The 21687-nt window shown below is 41.0% G+C and overlaps 1 protein-coding gene across 7 annotated transcripts in view; it reads left to right on the top strand.

Moving 5' to 3' along the window:
* Positions 1-21687, top strand: part of JADE2 (jade family PHD finger 2) — a 236507-nt gene that overhangs the window by 191477 nt on the left and 23343 nt on the right. For all 7 annotated transcript variants that reach the window (XM_020794422.3, XM_078385723.1, XM_072990142.2 and 4 more), the window contains exon 10: positions 16871-16988. In XM_020794422.3, the coding sequence (XP_020650081.3) occupies positions 16871-16988 (118 nt within the window). The remainder of the gene's footprint in view (positions 1-16870; positions 16989-21687) is intronic.

Here is a 21687-nt window from a genome sequence, read left to right as displayed (position 1 = left end):
CCCATCTGTGGCTCTCTGGCCTACTCTTCTTCACCTGGGAGATTGCCTCAGGACTGCTCGTCAGGTCGCTCCCATGCCTACCACAGGGTGTACCAATCGCTTCTGTTGTACCAGCACAGGTCACATTTTCCGCATTCTGTCCATGAATGTACTCAATCCGTGCACTTTGCTCTTTTACCACCATCGTCATTTTTCTGTACATCGATGAGTGGCTCCTGATGGCAGGCTCTTGGCCACTTTTCCTCCACCTTATCCGGCTTACTCTATAGTTCTTTCACATTCTAAGGTTCCAGATGAACAAGGGGAAATCATGTCTTAGTCCAGCTCTACACATTTCCTACATTGGCACCCCCTCAGTGCACACATAATGCAAGCCATTCTCCCAAGGAAAGTCATGGGAATTGGATTCTGCTATCATCTCTGGCACAGTGGGCACAGCCTTGCATTGTGGGTGTCCCACTCCAACCTATAAAAGAGAAATGTCCTTCCAGCCACCGCATATGCCCATCACCATAACCAGAGATGCCTCAACACTTACATGGAGAATGCACTGTTGTGGCCTCAGAACACAATACCACTGGAAAATATGGGAACACAACATTGACATCAGTGCCCTAAGCTTCTCATAATCCTCAAGGCACTCCATCTAATCGCAGAGGAAGTTATCTAAGTAGCAATGTACAACACAATCACATTAGGTGAACAAGGAGGGTAGTACACATTCATCCACTCATCTCTGTCTCTGGAAGTAATGTTGTCATTGAAATATTTTTTTTCTAATAGTCATGCATTTGGTGTCCTCCAAGAACTCTCTTGCTGATGCCCTCAGCAGACTTCCTGTGGTTCACAAACATCACTCTCTTGTTTTCTGCGTTCTTATGGAGAAATGCGGCATACCTGCCATATATGTCTTTGCCACCATCCCCTTGATTCTTTGTGTAGTAGCTTAGCTTCAATGAGAAAAAACTTCCATCATCCTGATCACTCCTTGGTGGCCCAGACAGCTGTAGTTCACCCCTTTTCTGTGCCTGTTCCATAGACAGTTTCTCATCCTACTACAACATCCAGACCTCATCTCCCAGGACAATGGGTAAGTCTGTCTTCAGAATAATAGCACCCAGCCAGTCTTAGAGGTGTTACAGGCTGCAAGGAAGCCCTCTATCCATTGTTTCTTTACTGCAACATGGAAGACTTTTTACAAGTTTGCCTAGGAGAAGCTCTTTTTTCTGAGTTTCTGTGAAGTTCCCCAAGTTTTGCAATTTTTCTCATGTCAAAAGACAAGGATCTTTCTTTCCCCCCCCCCCCTGTCAAGATCTACTTGCTTCCACTTCACTGCACTGTCTTTCCTCCCTCTTTGTTGACCCACTGGTGAAAAGTTTTCCTCAGAGATTAGGGAACCTTGCTCCTGATGTTCTTGTGCCTGCTCCCCTTTGGTCTCTCCCACTGGCTTTGGTGCAGCTGATGTGCCTACCCTTTGAACCTATGACTTACCTCCCTTATCCACCATCTTACCTGGAAAACTGACTCCCTCATTTTAGTTACCTCTGCCAGAAGGGTGCCTGAGATCTGTGCTTTCCGTTCCAACTCATCTTACCTTGTTTTTCATCCTGTGAAGTTGGTACTTTGTCCAGATGTTTCCTTGCTCATTAAGGTGGTCTCTTCTTTTCACCTGAATCAAGAGGTAGTCCTTGCAGCCGTCTTCTGTAATCCATCTACACGTCTAGAGCACAGCCTGCACATCCTCAATGTTAAGCAAGTTCTGGCCTTCTGTATTTCCAGGACTTTACAATTCAGGAAATCTGTTTGTTTGTTATGTAGGCTGCAAAAAGGGCACGCCCATATCCTCCCAGCATTTTGCTCACTGAATCACGGAGTTCATATACTTAGCCTGTGACCTCATGCACACCCAGTGGCTCCAAGGACTTAAATCTCACCCATCCAGACCAATGGCATCTTCAGCAGCTGCCCTCCAAGTGGAGAGGGTGGGCAGGGCTCCTTCCAAAATGGTGGAGAGAGGGAGCTCAGGTCTGGAAAGTTGGCTTGGTTCTGCGTAGGCACAAACCCAGTTCTGTGACTCTGCAGATGACCGTTCAAAGAACCACAGTTACACCAAAGGAAAGCAACATCATTCCTTGAAATCATGGGAAATATCATACTTCTACCCAATATGTGAACTCCATACTTGAGCCTTGGTCACTCTGCTACTATTCTCTTTGACAGCTTATAATACTGAGGGGTTTTTTCTCAACCAGAAGTTTAGTAGCTCTGTGGGATGTTGCGATAATATTTTAATCAAGCATAAATCCCTTTCTGTGCCTTTATTAGAGAGTATCTTAAATGTTAACACAGTGAGCCTTTCTAAGATAAGAAAAAAACAGCTTGGGCCTTTTCAAATACTTAAAAGTGAGTGAACAGGAAAGTTGTTCAATCTGAAGGTTTATGATGGAAACAAAAAACCAGATATCCACCCCCCAAACCCACCTCTGTTTAAGATAATCAAGATTTTTTAAAAAGCAAGGACTCGCAGTGGATAAACACATGAGGTAGCAAAAAGAGGCAGACTAATAAAAGCAAAAATGAAATACCTATTAAACTACTTCTGGAACTCTCATTTTGTGGATTTTCCCCATGCTTGGAGAGAGAGAGAGAGAGAGAGAGAGAGTGTGTGTGTTTGATATGTTTTTAAAGTTTTATGATAGAACATAACAAAAAAAGTTCTGAAAATTCTGTATTACCAATATTTATACATGCTCTTACCAGGGGATGCTTGGATTTTTACTTCCATCATTATCTCTGGATCGAATGAGTTTTCTATTTTAGATTCAGAAGATTAGTGTCTCCACTACATAACCATTTTCCCCATTTCTTCCATGGTAGCCTCTTGCAGCATCTTGTGGAATTGTTAATTATATTATAATCTCTTAAGCATTTCATGGATCCTTTTTGCATTATAAATTTATACAAGTTCCTAACTAGTGAGAAAATCCTATGTCGTCTCAGTTTCTGAATTGTCTCCGAGATAGGCCAGTTGTAGGTGTACTAACACTAATGTGGCAATTAGGATTGTGGCCATAGCAGAATTCCATCCTAAATTCATAGAAAATCTAATTCAGCTGAAGCTGTGTCTTGGCATTAACCTTTAATGGGAGAGCACTTACCTCCTGCCTCTAAATATCACTAAAACAGTCCTAAGCAGTCTTAGCAGAAAATACTTTTGGCTCCTACTGCAATGTGAACATCCGTTCTCATAAATGAATCAAGAAGCAGCTATGAGCTGCCATAGCCAAAGGAGACTAGACACTTTCATTTCTTACTGCAGTTCAAAGTAGGCTTTAGCAGGTTGGGATTAGGCACCAGTCTCTCCCTCTGGAAGAACCCCCTTCTGCCAACAGCTTTCAGAGATCTCTTTAATAGTGATATGTTGACAGAATGGTTCTGGTTAAAATCTGCAGCCAAAAGCGCCAGAAAATGGTTGCAGAAGGGGCACAGTAAGGGAGAATCTGAATTCTTTCTGATTCAGACTTTCTCAAGTTCAGGGATGAAACTCCAATGTCAGTAGAAATTTAGGCCAGGGTCAAGGAAGTCCTAAGTAATTTCCTTCATCTCTAGACTGGGAAGGGTTTATATTCAGCTGGCCAAGATGGCAGTCTTGGCCAGGTAGAATTGCAGTTCTAAATTCTAAACACCCATACATACCGTCATTTCTTCAGTCTTGTCTTCTGGTTTCATTGGCTTATCAGTGACTCCCAGTGATTGCTTCATAGTGTGAAAGCAGTAAAACTGCTTGAGAACATGAGCTGGAAACAGATGCCCCCCTCCCAGTGTATTCAAATGTCAGACCCCATGCCTCTATAGCAGCGATGGCGAACCTATGGCATGCATGCCACAGTTGACATGCAGAGCCCTTTCTGCAGGCATGCAAGCCATAAGTCACCAGATCACTACACACACACACACACGGCAAACCTGAGAATGCGGCTGCAGCCACAGTGCTGGCACTCTGACAGGCCTAACTGGAGCAGCTGGCGTTGGCGGTGGATTCGGAGTGGGGTCTCGAGGCACCTCCATGCCTGGGATTCCCCCTTCCACCACCACTTCTGGTTCCACAACTTCCGATTCCACCACCACCATGGAACACCACCCGCTGATTGTTCCCCCCCACACACTTTGGCCACTCAGGCCCAAGAAGGTTCGCTGCCACTGCTCTATAGCAATGGTTCCCAGATGTTTGTGGACTAAAACTTCCAAAAGCTTTCATCACGAGCTGTGCTGGCCAGTATTTCTGGGAGTTGTTGTTGAAGAATATCTGGGGATTCAAGGTTGAGAACCACTGCTCTATAGGTTCTTGCCCTGTGGTCTCTTGTTGAGTAAGTGGAAAAGCAGATCAGAATCTTTGCTATTCCCTTAGGTAGCTTCCTAGGAAATACGATAAATACAGTGGAACCTCGACTTATGAACTTAATCCGTATTGGAACGGCGTTTGTACGTCGAAACGTTTGTAAATCGAAGCAAAATTCCCCATATGAATGCATTGAAAACCATTTAATCTGTTCTGGCTGTTTTTGGTTCTTATGTAGAGGCGCCGTTCGCAAGTAGAGGCACTAGTTCCCATAGGAACTAATGCAAAGCCAGTTAATCCGTACTCTACCACTAAGCGGAGAATTTTTTTTCTTTTTTCTTCTTTTGAACTATGATGAACTTAGGTCAAAAAAAGGGCAGGAAAGGAGGGGGGAGGGAACACCTTCTAAACACAAGACCTTTTAACCGAAGCACCTTTTAAACAAAACCAAGCACCTTTTAGCTTTAAAAAAGGGCAGGAGAACAACTTTTAAAAAGAACACTTTTTTTCTGTTCGCAAGTCGAAGCAAAATTTTGCAAATGGAGCGGTTCGTAAGTCAAAATGTTTGTAGGTAGGGACATTCATAAGTCGAGGTTACACCGTAATTAAGAACATGACAGTCTGGAGTACCCTTTTATCACTTGGTGGTCTTCCATCCATGTGCTAATCAGACCTCACACTGCTTAGCTTCCAAAATCAAGTGAGTTCACAGACGTTCATGATTGTATGGTGGTGACATGTTAGCAGCCGCTGGCACCTTCCTGCTTGGAATAAGGAGAGCCACTCAAGGACAGTTCCTTGGGCTGGTATGCGGCTTGTGGATGGATTATATGGCTCCATCTGTGAAGTGTCTCCAGTCTCTGGCTTGCCATCACACAAGCTGGGGATTGCCCCTTTTTAAATCAGGCTTATCCTTGGGCAAAGAAGTACTAGGTAATTCTTTGTGCAAACTATGGAAAAGCCTTACTATGTATGAAAGAGAGCCTTGAACTTGTGATGTGGGGCAATAGGATATTTGTCTTGGATACCAAGTGTGTCTTGAGGGTGTCTCTCACTCACTGAAGTCTCAAAAATAGTAGTATCAAGGGCTGCAGAAACATTTAAACAGAATCCATAGGGTACAAGTTGTTTTATTAATTTGTATTTGCGAAGGCATTCACGGCTGGGATCTAATGGTTGTTGTGGGTTTTTCGGGCTCTTAGGCCGTGTTCTGAAGGTAGTTCTTCCTAACGCTTCGCCAGTCTCTGTGGCCGGCATCTTCAGAAGACAGCACTCTGTGATCGTTTTATTAATTTCTGCATTACAGCGGTTGATCAAAGCCACCAGCATTTTTGACACTGTGTCAGAAGATCAGAGATCAGAAGTTTCCATTTTAATATCAAGGCCGGGAGTTGTGCCAAGAAAGATGGGCATCACAAGACACAATACTGTTTCGGTGATTTTTTTTTTAACAAAAAGAAGCAGTCACTGGCAAATTACAGGATGGGGCTACGAATGCAATAGAGATTTCTGAATCATATACAGTGGTACCTCGCAAGACGATTGCCCCGCAAAACGTTTTTTTTGCTAGACGTTGACTTTTTGCGATCGCTATAGCAATTCGCAAAACCATTTTTCCTATGGGGGATTTCGCTGGATGATAATTTGGTCCGTGCTTCACAGACCGTTTTTTCGCAAGATGACAATTTTTACAACTGATCGGCGGCTTCGCGATATGGCTTCCCTATGGGTGATCTTCGCAAAATGGGTGTTTTCGGGACCGATGCTTCACAGGACAGCCATTTTAGCAGCTGATTGGCACTTCACAAAATGGCTTCCGTATGGGCGATTTTCGCAAAACGACGACTATTTTCCCCATTGGAACGCATTGAACGGGTTTCAATGCATTCCAATGGGGAAACGCTTTTCGCTAGACGATGTTTTCACAAGACAGCGATTTCAATGGAGCGGATTAATATCGTCTAGCGAGGCACCACTGTACAAGATTTTATCAAAATTGATGTGCGATTATTCTAGCAAATTTGTAAGGATTATCTATACTCATTTTATTTAATTTGTTTATCGACTTTAAATTTTATTTTTGTCAGCTGCCCTGAGTGCTGTTTTTCATGGAAAGACAGCTTAGAAATGTGAGGAAGAGGAAGGTGCAGTGAAAATTAGTTTCAAACTAGAAAGTGAAATATGTAGCTTCAGATCTTTGCTCAGCTATGTATGTGCATGTTCTGATTATCCTTCTATAATGATTATCTTTCCCTTTTCTCTTGTATCTGTGGGATGTTGATGTATGTTGTTTGTAACAAAGACTTTCACTGAAAGGCACATACCTTGTTCTTTGATCCAGGGTCATGGGTATGGTTAAAGAGGACAGACTAGCCCCATATCCCTCCTTCATTGCTTTGCTCATGTGAACAGTGATGAATCAGAAGAGGAGAGGCCCCTGCCTGTATTTGGGCTGTACACATGTGCAAGATTTCAGGGTTGTTGCATGGAACCTCTCCCTTCAGACTCCTCACAGCTCTCATAAGCAAAGTGACAAAGAGTTCGCTGTTCCCAATATCCATGATTCTGGATTCTGCAATCGCTGAATAAGGCTATCGTACACTGCCATGGATTTTCAGACCCATCAAGGATTGAAGCATGTTATTCTTTTTCTTTTTAAAAAAAACCCAATAGCTTGCTTTGACCACAAAATGGGGGATGGGATTTTGTCGAGTGTCCTGACAGGCACTGCAAGTTGGTTTATAGTGGAGGAGGGGTAAATGCATGCATTTAGCTATGCTAGTGAATTTAATTCCTTAGTAGATGGCAAAAAAACATTTTTCTCTTAAATACATAAATTAGGGAAATGAAAGGCAATTATTTTAACAGGCATCTTGCCAGAAGCATTCGTTTTCTTTGTAAAGTATTTTAATTGTAAAGCTTTCGAGAATACATATTTTAACTTCATTTCAAACCCAAGTACCGTAGTTAAAATCTATAACACATAAATCACGTGATTATACTTATATGCTGGATGTTCTGGAGAGAAAAAATCCACCCCTAAAACAGAGGTGTCTGTAGTTTTTGGAGACGATACAGTTATCTTTAACGTAATAAATATTCATGAACAAGGATGGTATGTCTGGGATGAAAGCAATGCCAGAAAGAAAGTCATTGTTAGACAAGAAGCTTCAAAATATCACATTTACCTTCATGTTCTTTCTAATCACTGCTTCCCACCAATTTTTATGATCTGCTTCCTCAACCATCTATTCCTCACCTAGTTTCCTCAGTTAGCTTCATAGTCGGACTATGAAGGACACTCTCAGTGTTCCAGAATTCAGGATGGCATATGACTGAGGAAGGGAGTGCCTACTAAATTTTGGGGTGACCCCATTAATCCGTGAGTCACCCTGGATCGGAACATAAACAGTTACATCCAAGTAAACAAATAAGTAGATAACCTCACCAAATAGCAGTGATTAGAAAGAACATGAAGGTAAATGTGATATTTTGAAGGCTGCATTCTAGGGTGTTTATCAAGAAGATGAATGTTTGTTACCAATCCAGCCACCCAACGTCAAATGCAGTACAATTTTAAATGGGAGTCTTCCGTACTGAATGACACTTAGTGCAAGAGTGAGGAAAATTAGTGTCATTCAGTGAGGAAAATTTTACACCCAAAATGCTGTCCTGTTTCTAGAACCTTCATCTCTTGCACACATCCCTTTCATCCCATGTTGGTACATTGAAGATGTCTAATCTATCTGAAGTAATAACCCTTTAACATTTCCTATAAACTTTTTAATATTCACTTCATTCAGATTCTCTGCAATCCTTTCTTCCCATCAGGTGATCAGTTAGATACAGTAGTTCTGTATTGAGTCAGTCCCGGACAACAATGCATAGAATTGTAGCCCTGTTCTAGTAGGAACCAAATCCAGGAGATGTCTCTTGGTAAAGCCCTATGTTGAATCCAAGGTTCCCGTTTCCTGGACTGGCGGGCTAAACACAGGACCTTCATTACAAGGGCCGGGTGGGGTAGTTAAAGCTCTTGCAAATGATTGTAGACAGCTACCTGTAGCTGCCAAGCTTTAAAATTACAAATTTGTGTTCTGATTGGTTTTGGACACAATGCATTTTACTAATCAAATCATATCTTTTCATCACACCTTAATAAGCATTTATTTGTAATCAACAAAGATGAGCCATTTACATTTAGAAACCTAGTTCCTTTTGATGTGTTCCTGTACACAGTTGGTTTAGGATGACATCCCTCTTTTTCTTCCTGATTAAAATTTACTGAGATAGTTATTATATTTTCCATTGATTTTTTTAATTTATCTTATTTGTAAACTAATATCAAGATTTGCATTAATTTGCATAATATGATACTCCAGGAAGCTTTTTTTCAGTGTGACCATTTTAAAGCACTCCACTGTGTCTTCTTTCTTTGATTATGTTCTCTATCACATGCACTGGCACACAGTAACAAAAAAAGCAAACATGCCTGCAGCAAATGGTCCTACATCATCTCTCAGTATACAGCACTTTCACAAAGAATAATAATTGTTTGAACTCAGGGCTCATCCTCCTTAATTACATCACTTATAAACCATAGTACTTATTTCTCTAGCTGGTTATTTGCAATTCAGATCCTGGAAGCTCATTGTCCATGTAATATTCTACTCAAGTTAATTCATCAGTAAAGTCCTCTTAGGGTCACTGTAAGTTGGTTCCAACTTGATGGCACATAACACACACAAACAAAGAGAGAATAAACCCAAATTACTTGGCAGCTGTAAGTACAAGAAGGAAGCTTTGACAGGCAATAGTTCTGTTATTATTTTGGTAGCAGAGATTAATCAGCATGTGAGAAGGTCAAATGTGATGTTGAAGATGGACTCTTTAAAGATGTGGATGTTTTCAGCAGATCATAGAGCAACACAGTGATGCCAAAAGGAGTCAGTGGATAATGGAAAAACAGCTTTTTCATTTCATTTAAAATTGTGAAAATATCTGTGAAGCCACTGTGCTATTTGTCTTAAGTAAGAATTAAATTTTTCTTCCTAATTCGTTCACTTTTAACTTGACAAAATTACTAAGGAGAGGTTGTATGTATTTGCTTATTTTATTTATTATTTTATAGACATTTGGTCAGGTGGTGTACACATCAGAGGTTAGGGTTCATTCATCCAATTAAGTGTGGGTGTGGATGTGTAAAAAACTGGATCCTGATGTGTATGCCATGTGGACTGCCCATTGTTAGAAACTATTTCGATGATGCTTCCTGGCCACCTAGGTAAGGAATCCTGGGAGTTATAGTCCAAAAACACTTCAGATTTTGTAGTTTTGATCTTGACTTGCCAGGATTCAGCTGAGCAAATACTGAACAGCTAAAGTTCTCATGAGTAGAAGTCCAATTAAAAAAACAGCTTTATACACATCCAATCCTTTCTACACCACTTGCAGAAGTCTGTGTTAAATTGGTATGAAATTTTGATTTTTGGGTTGTTTGTTTTAAGTGCAAACTGTACAGAAGTACAAGATCCAGATTCCATAACAATTTCTAATAGGAAGCTTCATGTTGGCTTGCGGCAAGTAGACTTTGGGTAGGGTCTTGGAAAAGAGTCGAGAGAGTGTGTCATTGTGCGATTAAAGCTTTCTTTTCATACCGTCTGCAGACATTGCTCATAGGTATGCCTGTGGTGGCACTGATTTAAAGGAAGCAAAACATGAATCAGTGTATGAATGAACCAGGATAGAGTCAGATTGAAAGAGGGAGAGTATATTTATGGGCCTGCTAAGTCTATATTTACCTTACGCTAGGTCTCTTGAGTGTGTGGACCAAGGAGGCTTAAACCATCAGTAAGTCATGTCAGAGATTAGGAGGAGATTTTTCTTATCCCTACTCTGGGGGTTTGGGGAGGAGGAAAGTGAAGACAGAAAGGAGCAGCTCTTCAGCTTGAGGACTGGACTTGACCTTTAGAGGTCAGGATTGTTCTGTCAGACCCCTGTTGTTGCCGCAGCACGATGATGTGTCGGGAAGCAATTTGACACTCGAACAGCTCTTTCTGGTCTTCCTTGATCTACATCTGGCTTTGCTTTCTCCTGAACGGCTGTGTATCTGAAATAGGATAACCAACTGGTACTAGATTTTCTTTTACCACTGATGTTCCCTCCCCCGCCCCACCGCCATACAGTATTTGTGCTGAATGAAGCTTTTCACTGAGGGGAACTGCCAATGGGTCATCAGTCACTGGCAAAACAGCAGCCCTCCTGAAGGTAGCAAGACAGAAGTGACCTTTGGATGACTGGGTTTATTTCAAAAGTATTGTCATTTGCTGTACACCTGCCAGGCAGAAAGCTGCTGGTGGTGTTTTTAAAACAAAAGGCTTCTTTATCGGGCAGAACAGCCCAGCTATGAAAGTAAATATTAAGAGGTCATTCCTTTGCCCCTCGCAAGGTGGCACAGTGTGAGAGGGGCAAAAGGTGAAATATCTGGACTGTAAATGAAGTTAGTAACTTGAAATGTAAGATCAAATCCTTCAGAACCTTTAAGATGCATTCACTTTTACAGAATCACAAGAATAGTAACCGTCTCTTGGTGGTTCAACTAAGTTACAGGATGTGAAGGGTGGAGAGAAAAAGGTCCCTTACAATGGAATGCAACCATATTATTTCAGTTTTTTATTTTTACTTCCCTCCACCTAAAAGATTTCAGTTTGTTGTTCAATGAGTTGTACAGTTCATAGGTCTCATTAAAGGTGGAAAAAGTTCTGAAATGATTTGTCTCATTTTTTTACATCACAGACACTTGACATTTTAACAGGGGTGTGTAAACATTTTATATCCACTGTAATGCTTTCATATCCTTAACCAAGAGAATGTGAAGTGGAAAGGAAGTGAGCTCCTGGAATTTTTTCATTTATCCATCCCCTCTGATTTTCAAAGAGGTCAAAAACTTTGGACGCTGATTTTTTTTTTTTTTACATGCACAATTTTATTGATGTCAGGATGATTTAACTTACCACTGTGGTACAGTAAAAATATAAGTTTGGAATCTGCTGGATAGCTCAGTGGTTTGGGTCTCTGGCTGCGGAACCAGAGGTTGGTAGTTCAGTTCCCCACTGGGCCTCCTTGACGGGGGCTGCACTTTATGACCCATAGGGTCCCTTCCAGCTCTGTAGTTCTAAGAAGACGATGATAGTTTTAATACCCAAGTTAAGTTCATAAGTTTCTGGAACTTCACAGAGTCAAAGCAGATGTAAAATACTATGCCTAGAAAGTTAACAGACTTCAATACTTTATTGAAAGTTGATGGCAGGAAGAAATCTTATTTACGAGTTAAACCATCTGGTGCTACAAGCCAATATGTTTCTTCTTTCAAGGACCACACTCAATATTAGAACAAGACCACACTTGAGTTTAGAACAGGAATGTAGAAAATCTTGTGGCAGAGTTCTACTAGAACAAAGAAGACCATCATATTAGTACAAACTTCAAGGAATAACCATTTAAAACTTAACTTATTAGTATTTAAATATCATATTCTTCTTCAAATTTATACTGTTTAAATCCAGATAGAATATATTTGGCATTGTAAAACATCTGCATTCAATCACGAGTTGTGTCTTTGGTGTTTCATTCCTACTTGTTCTTTTGTGTAGGAAAATAAAAATTAAATGTTTTACGAACATAAAAGCAATTATTTAGCAACCAAAGTCATTTATGCTATTACAGGCACTTCTCCAGTTTCTTCTTCTTAAATATTGCTACCTGTACTGTGTCAGCATATTTTAGATAATGTGCCTTTATGACCTTTGTAAATCAGTCAGGTCCCTAGATTGCATACAGCATAGTCTGAAGTTATTCGGACAAACTGTGTCTTTGCCTTTTAGTTTGCTTGCCATTTAGTAGAATTCCACTTGCACCAGAGTTCCTTAAAAAGTAATGGGACATAAAGTTGCATTACAGCCTTTCATAGTAGAGTTATTTTATAGGCATTAACACCTGAACTCAAGTATGTTTGAATTGTATTAAGTCTACCTATGGCTGTTGTGATTTTAAAGCTGATTCCCATCCCTAGTGGCATGTTCACACCCACTGTGGAAGGACCACTACCACAAAGCTATGGCTTGACTATAGGAAAAGAAAATGTCACTAAGTGATGTCAAAGTGTTTTGCCCATTGGAAGTATTGTGTTGTGACAATTTCAGATTTCAGGTCTGGTTGCTGAAAATCTGAATTCAAAGGGCTGATTAGCTTTCACACATTCACTTCATGGCCAAAGGTGTCATTGTGTCTGAGTCATAGGGATAGAAAGAACACTCACAAAATTCCTTGTTATCATCAATTTATACTGTCTTGGAGAGATGTTTTAAAATCTCACAAGCTTCTCTGCCCAGCTGAGAATGAAACAACTAACCTCTGGCTCTGTAGGCAGATACCTAAACCACTGAACTATCCAGCGGTTTCTTCTTATTTTTTACTGTGCTACAGTGGTCTCTGGGTCTTTGTGATTTGCATAAAACCCTAGGTCTCTGTAATGTGCATACAATCTCTCTACTGTCCTTTTCAAGGAACACATCCAATGGCCAAAGTCCTGTTGCTTAGCACAGTAAATTGCACAAGGGTAGGCCCACTCAATCAGTGGGGATTATCAGCTCCTCCTTAAGTTTCATTGATTCAGTTGGGCCTACTCTAACTGCAGCTTAAGTTGAAGTTAGAGTAGGCTAATTTGAATCAAAGGAACTTTCAGAGGCGTTGATTGACCAAATCCCCATTGGTTGAGTGGGCCTGTTGTCGTTAAGTCATGTCCGACTCTTTGTGGCCTATTCTAGTGCAATTTATTATGGTGAGCAACAGGATTTGGGTCTGTGTGAACATAAAAGACTGACTGCTTGTTAGGAAAAATGCAGTCCTTCTAGTGTTCCTGATTCTTAAAACAGCAGGCATCCTCGTTGTGGGCACCTCACATAGTTGTGTAGTTGAACAATTTTGAACAAAAATTGAAAATGTTACACAAACAAAAAAAATTTATGCAAACAAACTCATCCTTGCAAGGCAAGAAATCTTCGTCCTTGCTGACTCAAGTTGAAAAGAAGGAAAATGTTGCCACTTCTTGTCCTTGCCTGCAAGGATTTAAACAAGTCAGGATTTACATCCCTTCTTATTGATACCTCTGTCACAGGGGTGTCATAGGGAGTATGAAATGAAATAAGAAGTAGGTTCAGACTGAAATGTTTCTTTAGAAGAGCAGCAGTTACTATTAAATAATTTGTCAGTAAATACTGAAAGATTAAAGAAGTAAGGTCAGTTATCTTTTAAATGATTGGTCTTCGAGTCTTAATGCTTGCTAAGGGTCTTTGTAAACTCCCAGCTGAAGAGGAGGTTATTGCAATCTTCCTCTTATTTCCTCTCTTCTCTGACATTCTTGTGCCCTCGGACGCTTTCAGCGCAACTTCCCATCTAACTCTGGCCTAGGGAATCTAAGGCTCTGTAGATATTGTTGGACTTTTTATTCTCCTCAGTGCTTCTCAGCCTGACCAGTGATGGTGGGAATAGTTATGTCTTCTTGGTAGCAGCTCAGCGATCTAGATCTCTGGTTGCAGAGCCATTGGTTCGGGGTTTGATTCCCCCCCCACACACACTCTGCCTCCTTGAGAAGGGCTGGACGTTGTAACGGGCAGCCAAAACATCACCTGTCCGTCACAGCTGGGCTGTGAGTCATCAGCCAATGGTGTGACGGAGGGTGGAACTTAAGGGGAGGAGCTAGTATAAAAAGGGGGTGAAGAGTGTGTGAGGGCAGATTGAGAGATGAGAGATGAGAGTTTGAGCTGAGGCTTTAAAGTGATTGTTAGTTATAGTGAGTGAGAGAGCCTGTCAGTGTGAAATAGTCTGTGAGAGCCAGTGATTTATTTACAGTGATTGACTTATTGATTCTTTACCAGTGATTTACTATTTTTATTTCCTGTAATCAATAAACCAGTTTTTGTTTTTCAAAGTTACACTTGTCCTTCGCTTGATTTTCAATGATAAGTTGGTGGCAGCAGAGTTTAAAGTGAAGTAGCAACCACTCTTTGAGGTTTGAGGGTGGCTGTTACAGACGTGATGATCCCTAGGGTCCGTTCCAGCTCAGCAGTTATAAGACCAACATCTGGGAGGCTGTAGGTCCATCATGGTCCCTATGTAATTATCCTCACTGCCCAAACCATATTTTTTGTCTGCATGGTCCTAGCGTACTTCTGACAGTCATGCTTCTTGGGGGAGATATGGTATTTTTCTTCTAGAGAGTTATCATTAAACATCTTCATCCTGAGATGGAGGGATGCCTTGAGATTCTGAGCTACTTATTTCAAGTTGAAGGCTGGATCTGAGGAAAACCAGTCTGGAGAGAAAAGCAGTTATATGAGAAAGGAATTTTCCTGATTAAGAATTGTGTTAAAAGATTTAGTCAAGCCTCAGTGAGGTGGGGCTCCCAGAATCTTGGGAGTCTGATTCCTTACTGTGCCTTGTAGAAGAAGAGCCTGATTATGTGACCTGATGTGCACAGTTCCAGAGCACTCTCAAAAAGAGGGAATAATCAGCAATTTCTGAATGCTCTATACCTGGAAAACCCTGGAAAATGCTGCCATAAGCCAGAATTGATTTGATAACATGTAATTATTATTAAAAACTGGCATAGAGTCCTTTATTTGCATTCCAGCTGTGATGGAAGGGAATAATTTGGAACAAGAAAAAAACAAGCCTTCTCAAACCACACCCTGGTGGAATATCATTGAGGAATTTCCTGGCACAGGTTGAAAAAGTGGGGTACCGTTCCCAGAGTCTCATAGGCAGAATTGCAAGGAATCCACAATAGCTAGGAGATTCTGACAAATGTAGTTTTTTTTTAAAAAATCACTGTATTAAATTCTGGGTCCCCTTGCTGTCTGCTGTTTGATAATGAGATTTCTGAAAAACCTGCCTTGCCAAGCAGATACTTGTATTGTGATACTTGTATTGTGTTTTATGTTGCTTGTTTTATCATGAGATTCTGTACAGTAGTGTTGTTACTCACTCCAATGTGTAATATACATTAGCAGAGTAGGATAGATTTTTCTAATGTGTATAGAGCAATGTTCCACGTGCAGAAATTTGGAAAGATTGCTGACAGTTTCTCAGATTCCATTTCCTTGAGAAGACTCCATTGCAAAGTTCTCTTGCACAATCCTCAGTTGTTCCAGTGGAACTTGCACAGGAGAATGTACTAGGGTGGTTTGTCCCTTTTAGAATGGGCACAGTGAACTACGTCCAGAAACCATGGCTAGAAAAAAAATGAGATATGGGTTGTGAAATACGTTCTGTGTAGAAGTCATTCAATCTTTCCTCTGCTTAAAGTTACAATAAAGTACAAAGGTGCCCTGGAGAAAACACATAAATCCTTTCCAGACCTTTTTTTTGTGAGCACACAGGGGCTAAAATGTGTAACAGGAGGGCACATGGAAGCCTTGTCCGCACCCCATCACACACTCTTTATACCTCTCATGTATTCAATTGAACGTGCATCTGAAGTTTAGCGCAAACAGGAGCTCGTGTTTTTGCCAAAGTTCCTAAGTACATTCAGTCAAATATGCTTGTAAAGCCTCTTCTCATCTTCATGCTGAACAAGTGAAGATTTGAACAGGGGTCTCCATTCACAGGCCAAGCAAAGTGTGCTGCTTTATATACCGGCCCAAAGCACTCTCTGGGTAGTTTGCAATTTAATTATGTAGGCGACACATTCCCTCCTCCCCAGCGAGCAGGGTACTCAATTTGGAAGGATAAGAGGCTGAGTCAGCCTTTGAATTGGCGGCCTGAGTATGTTGGGATTGAACATAGGTTGTGAGCAGAGATTTTGACTGCATTAGTGCAATGTAGCCACTAGGCCACGAGGCTCCTGGTGTCAGAGTTTATATGTTTGAATATCTTTCCTTGCTCACTTTCAGCACTTCTGTTTTAAAACATACGTTTGAATATGAGAACACCGTTTAATGCCCAACAGCATTTCTTTTGATATAAAATGTATACATCACATCTGCCATCATCTTTCCACCAGAGTTCCAGCTGCCACATAGAGAAGAACATTATAGGTTGTGGATATGCAGCATGGAGGGTTTCAAACACCATAAGGAGCATGAGGCAACATATTTGGGGCATCATCTGTTTGTGAGCAGTTGCTGCTTTGAAATATAGAAGCTTATGAAGTAGGCACCAAACAGCATTTGTTGATATTCAAATAAAAATTTATGGCCTTCTTAGCATTACTCTATTTCAGGTCATAGTCAAAACTGTCAACATGACAGGGCATTTGTGGCTTCTAGCCTGTTTTTTTTTAAAAAAAATGTTATACAAAGTGCCTCTGAACTACACACCTAGAAGAATCAGATGCACATTGGGAAAACATAACAAAGTTAAACAACAGGGCAGAGATAAGCAGAGAGACAATAAGGCAGCAAACGAGAGAGCTGAGCAACCATTGAGTTTCTTGACAATTTGTTGTGAAATTGAAACTCTTGCTCTCTTTTGCAGGTTAGAAATCTTTGTTACATGGTCACACGGCGAGAGAAAATGAAACACTCCATCTGCAAACTCCAGGAACAGATCTTCCATCTCCAGATGAAACTTATTGAGAAGGACCTTTACCCAGGTACATGTTCCTGCCAAGGTCTTAGAAAACTAGCTATTACTAACAGAAGTACAGTATCGTATGATTTTTTTCTGCAAGTTGTTAAAATCTTGGTGCTCCGAGTAGCTTTTTTAAGGAAGAGGAGGGATTGGTGGTGTTGTGGGTGGTGAGATCAAAGCGTTTGGGGCTTGAACTGAAACACCAACACCCTAGGCTGTCTTGCTTCCAACATCAATAAACTTTATCGGATGTACTGCATTTCTACAGATGTACAAAACATGGATATCCCAGTATCATTACTTCTCTTATTTCTCTTAGAGGCTCCTTGATCTTGATAAGAAGGAAGTTTAACATAGAGCATGCCCTGCCTGTGGTGGCAGAGTGAAATCAAAGTCAGGAAAGGGGAAACAAAAGGAGGGAGGACATCATCCATTTTACTGCATTTCTCTCTTCATATGTATAATTTGAGCAGTGCAAACCCCATGTCTTTTCTTAGTGGTGTTGAGCAAAGCATTCATTTTGCAACCTGTTCAATTTGTATGGTGTGGTTATCTTGGGCCTGTGACAGTGAATATCTAAAATCGAAAGTATGGGATCTCAAGTCTTTCGGGATATTACAGTGACTGGTATCCTAAATCAACCACCCCTACTTCCACTGCTATTCTTTCTAATCCTTGAAATTCTCTGTGACTCACACATATGGAAATTCCCTTACCTGCACAGAATGTTTTTGGAATCCAAGGTTTACGTCCTCATCATTCTTTCAAATTCTCAGGTCCACCAGAAGAGCAGAGCAACAGGTGCTATTCTCAAAATCATGCAGTTCCACAAAAGGATGGGGGTCACTTATCTTAAGGATATCAACTCCTGCACACATAGAAGTTACAAATAATAGCCATGTTATCTATCATATCTTTTTTTTCCAGCAGGGGCAGTTGGTTCATGGTTATCCATCTCCACAACATTGACTTCCACACCTCTATAGCTTTCCTTTCTACAGAAAATTCCTCAGAGTCATTCTAAACAACCAGTCATACCAATGCAAGATCCTTGCTCTTTGGGCTTTTAGCAGCACTGGGAGTATACATAAAGTCCATGACTATGGTAGCCACTGTTTCAGAATACAAAGACTCAGTCCCTTTATAAATAGACTGGCTCCTGCTAGGTTCTTCCCAGACTTGTTGTTTAAAGAATCTACAAATGAACTTGGCTGTCCTTCAGGAACTTGGTGTGCAGCCAGCCACAAAAATCAAACCTGGTATAAACTCAAAAACATTCTGGTCATAACAGTAATATTGGATGTCATTGTGGTTTGAGTTTTCTCCCTGAAGACAGAGTGTTGTATTGCCGTACCTGATAGCCATGATGGTTAGAACTACTTCAATTTCAACTTACCAAGTTCAAATTTTAATTCTGTACATGGCTGCAGCCATTTCTAATGTGCACCTATACATAAAATCTTCACAACAATGGTTCCTCATAGCGAGACTCGTGGTGCAGTGGTTAAACTGCTGTACTGCAGCCAACACTGTGCTCATGACCCTGAGTTCATCTCAGGTAGCCAGCTCAAGGTTGACTCAGCCTTCTATCCTTCTGAGGTCGGTAAAATGAGTACCCAGCTCACTAGGGGGAGGAGACAATGTGTAATTAACTTGTAAACAGCCCAGAGAATTTTGCAGAGCGCACTTTGCTTTTCCTCCATTATTTTTCCCCAGACATGGGCGGCCTAAGAAAAGCTGACCTACTCTCCACACATGAGACGCTACATTCACATTGGATGTAATATAACTCGTTGCCCACCTGAGGGATGGTGTACAGTTCATTGAAAGTATATCTGGCAGCTCTTTCAGTATTTCTGGCATTACCACTCAGAAGCTCTTTTGGTCATGAATCTACTCATCCATCACTTCCTGAAAAGGCTGAAAGATAATTTCTTCCTTCAAAGAATCCTAATTCCTCCTTGGAGCCTTTTCCTTGTGTTTCTGCAGTTGACACAAGGAAAACTTTAGCACCTTTAGAAATAGCTGACCTATATTTACTTAACCTCAAGGTGGCTTACCTGTTTGTAGTCACCTTGTCTCTGAGGTCCAGAGAATTAGGCACTCTAAGGTATGACTTCTCTTACTTGTTCTATTAAAAAAAAAAAAAGATGAGGTGATACTGTTAGAGCTTCTGTGTCTCAAGACCTCAACTTAATTTAGCCTTCTTTACTTTTAGAAAGGACTTTATATCCTTCGGGTGTTAGGCACTGGCTTGACAAAACACAAGAGTTTTCATTAAACTTCTTTTTTATCTGATCATTATGAATGACAGACCATCCTATTTTGATACAACATTTTTCTAAGTAGGTGGTATCTGCTCTTACTCTCTGTTAGCAGTTAGCCAAATTGCTGCTTCTTGTTGGAGCTGTCAGTCTGCAAGATGACAGGTTCTTCTGTAGCCTTCTTAAGAAGAGTACTGGTGTCCAAAATCTGCTGTGTGGGCACCTAGTCAAACACTTTGACTTGTTTGTCAAACAGATTGCGAGAGGATGGTTCAGAAGAACCGTTATGACCTCTTTGTCCTGATGTGTCATCCCTTCCTTTTTCCTTTCAAGTGAGCGTGCTGATCTCTCATATGTGTTGAGTCATAGGGACCACAAAGAAAAACAGGCTGTGTACCTGTAACCGTAGTTCTTTGAGGGGTCATCTGACAACTCACACTAACTTCCCATCTTCCTCTCAAGGATGGGCAATACCCATTTGTGTGCCTTCACAGATGACCACTTGGAGGAAACGTAACTACAGTTAAGCAAACTATTCTTCTTATTCCAATTTGTGATTGGTTGATTGGCTCTTTTACTTGTTTGCTTACAGCTGAAATAATGCTTCCGCTTACTAAGGCAAGAGATTGGTTGGTAATTAAGAGGTTGAATGGGATTTTTGAAAGTGTTGCCCCATTGTATATTGGGACATTTAGGTAGTGGCATCTAGTTCATTGCCACTGTTTATTAGCTGTTGCATTGGCTTTTAGCCGGGTAGGTGGGGCTTGTCAGCCATGGAAGGCAGCCCATCTAGGAGAAGGAAAACTCCAATTTCAAACCTCCACTGCCTTGTGGCTATATCCACTCATGGAAGAGGCTTCAGGAGTTAACCTAAAGGCAAAATCCGGAGATGGAGTCCCGAAGGCAGCTCGTGTCATTCTGCCAACTCCTGCGACATTGCTGGAACCAGTTGTATTGGCTCTTGCCTTTCCATTGGACCATTTCAGCAATGTGGAGAGGGGGGATCTGCTGGTTGGGTAACAGCCTATCCTCTATATTACCTTACCCGGGCTTCATGCTCTGGAGAGGACACTCCTCAGTTCAGAGCATGTCACCATAGTCTCTCGAGACTGAAGGATGCCTATGAGGCTATGATGGCTTTTTGGCAGGTGTCCCTAGTTTTGTCAGGGCAAAATAGGAAAAAAAAGTAAAAAAGAAGATAAAAACATGGTGGCTCCTTAAAGGATAATTTTATGTTTTTTAATATGAGCTTTTATGTCTGATGAAATGGACTCATCCATGAAAGCTCACATTGAAAAAGATAATAAAAGTTTGTCTGCCACTTTTTTCCTCTCTTTTTTTACTCTTTATTTCTGTTTTGCTTTACTTGTAGCTTTGTCAAGGATCAGAGGTTAAGCTGCTGCCAAGCAATCTTTTACTGTTCAGTGCTTTTAGCTTTATATGTAAATTAAGTTGCTGTACTTATTAGCAAGAGCACCTTACAAAAAAGAATCTAATTTTTTGAAATAAACATGTACTCAATAGATATCCTAAGCAACAACAGTTAAAAGCAGACAGTTGTTGAGTCCACATCTTGTAAATGTAGTTTGTGTTTTTTGAATCAAGAACACAGAAATTGAGACTCAAAGCTATGTAATATTTTCTCCAGAAGGAGCATCTGGCTGCTTGGCAGAGTTTTCAGTCAGTTGTGTTTGTGGGTTTGGAACTTCCTCAGAAGTCATCACGTGGTTAAGGTTTCTTTAGGACTGTCTGGACCACATTCTTTTCTGCTGAAACTTCTGAAGTTGAAATTTAAGGACCTAAAAGATATGCATGCTGAAAAATGTTTGCCTTCATACCTGTCAGTGATGATGCACCCTTTTTTTAGCAGAGAGAAAAGAAGAGCTCAGGATCATGTTTGTGATGCCCTCATCAGATGTAGACAAAAGCTTTAGAAAAATTTCATCACACTGTATAAAGCAGCATCTGGGAGGTCATTTTAAAGCTTAGATTTGAATAAAGGCTATTCTAAATTTACCAAGCTGGTTAAGGCAAATAGTACTTGGTTTTGTTTTTGAGAGGGGTGAAACAAACACAGCCTTTTTCATCCCTCTGTAAACCTAAACTCAATATTCATATACATTGTGCCAGAACAGCTGTAGCTTTGAAACAGCTTAGAAATGGTTTTGCTGTCATTAATTGAACAGGCATATCAAGAATGTCATTTCATCACACTGCAGACATCATCCTACTGCAGATACCTATAATTTTGCTCAGTTCAGCCACAAGATGTCCAGGGGTTCCCAACTTCCAGTCCATGACCCGGCAGCAGTTCACAGTCTATGCAGGAGCCTGGGTCGCAGACACACAACTCTTGCCCCCCCCCTTGAGTGCAAGACAGAACTCTTGTCCCCCTGCAGGCATGCCGCATCTCTGCGAGTGTGCCATGCCCCCTGCACAAGTGTGCCACGCCCCCCC

Source organism: Pogona vitticeps, chromosome 2, assembly GCF_051106095.1.
Source record: "Pogona vitticeps strain Pit_001003342236 chromosome 2, PviZW2.1, whole genome shotgun sequence".
Lineage (NCBI taxonomy): Eukaryota > Metazoa > Chordata > Lepidosauria > Squamata > Agamidae > Pogona > Pogona vitticeps.
This window is presented reverse-complemented; position numbering and strand designations above follow the sequence as displayed.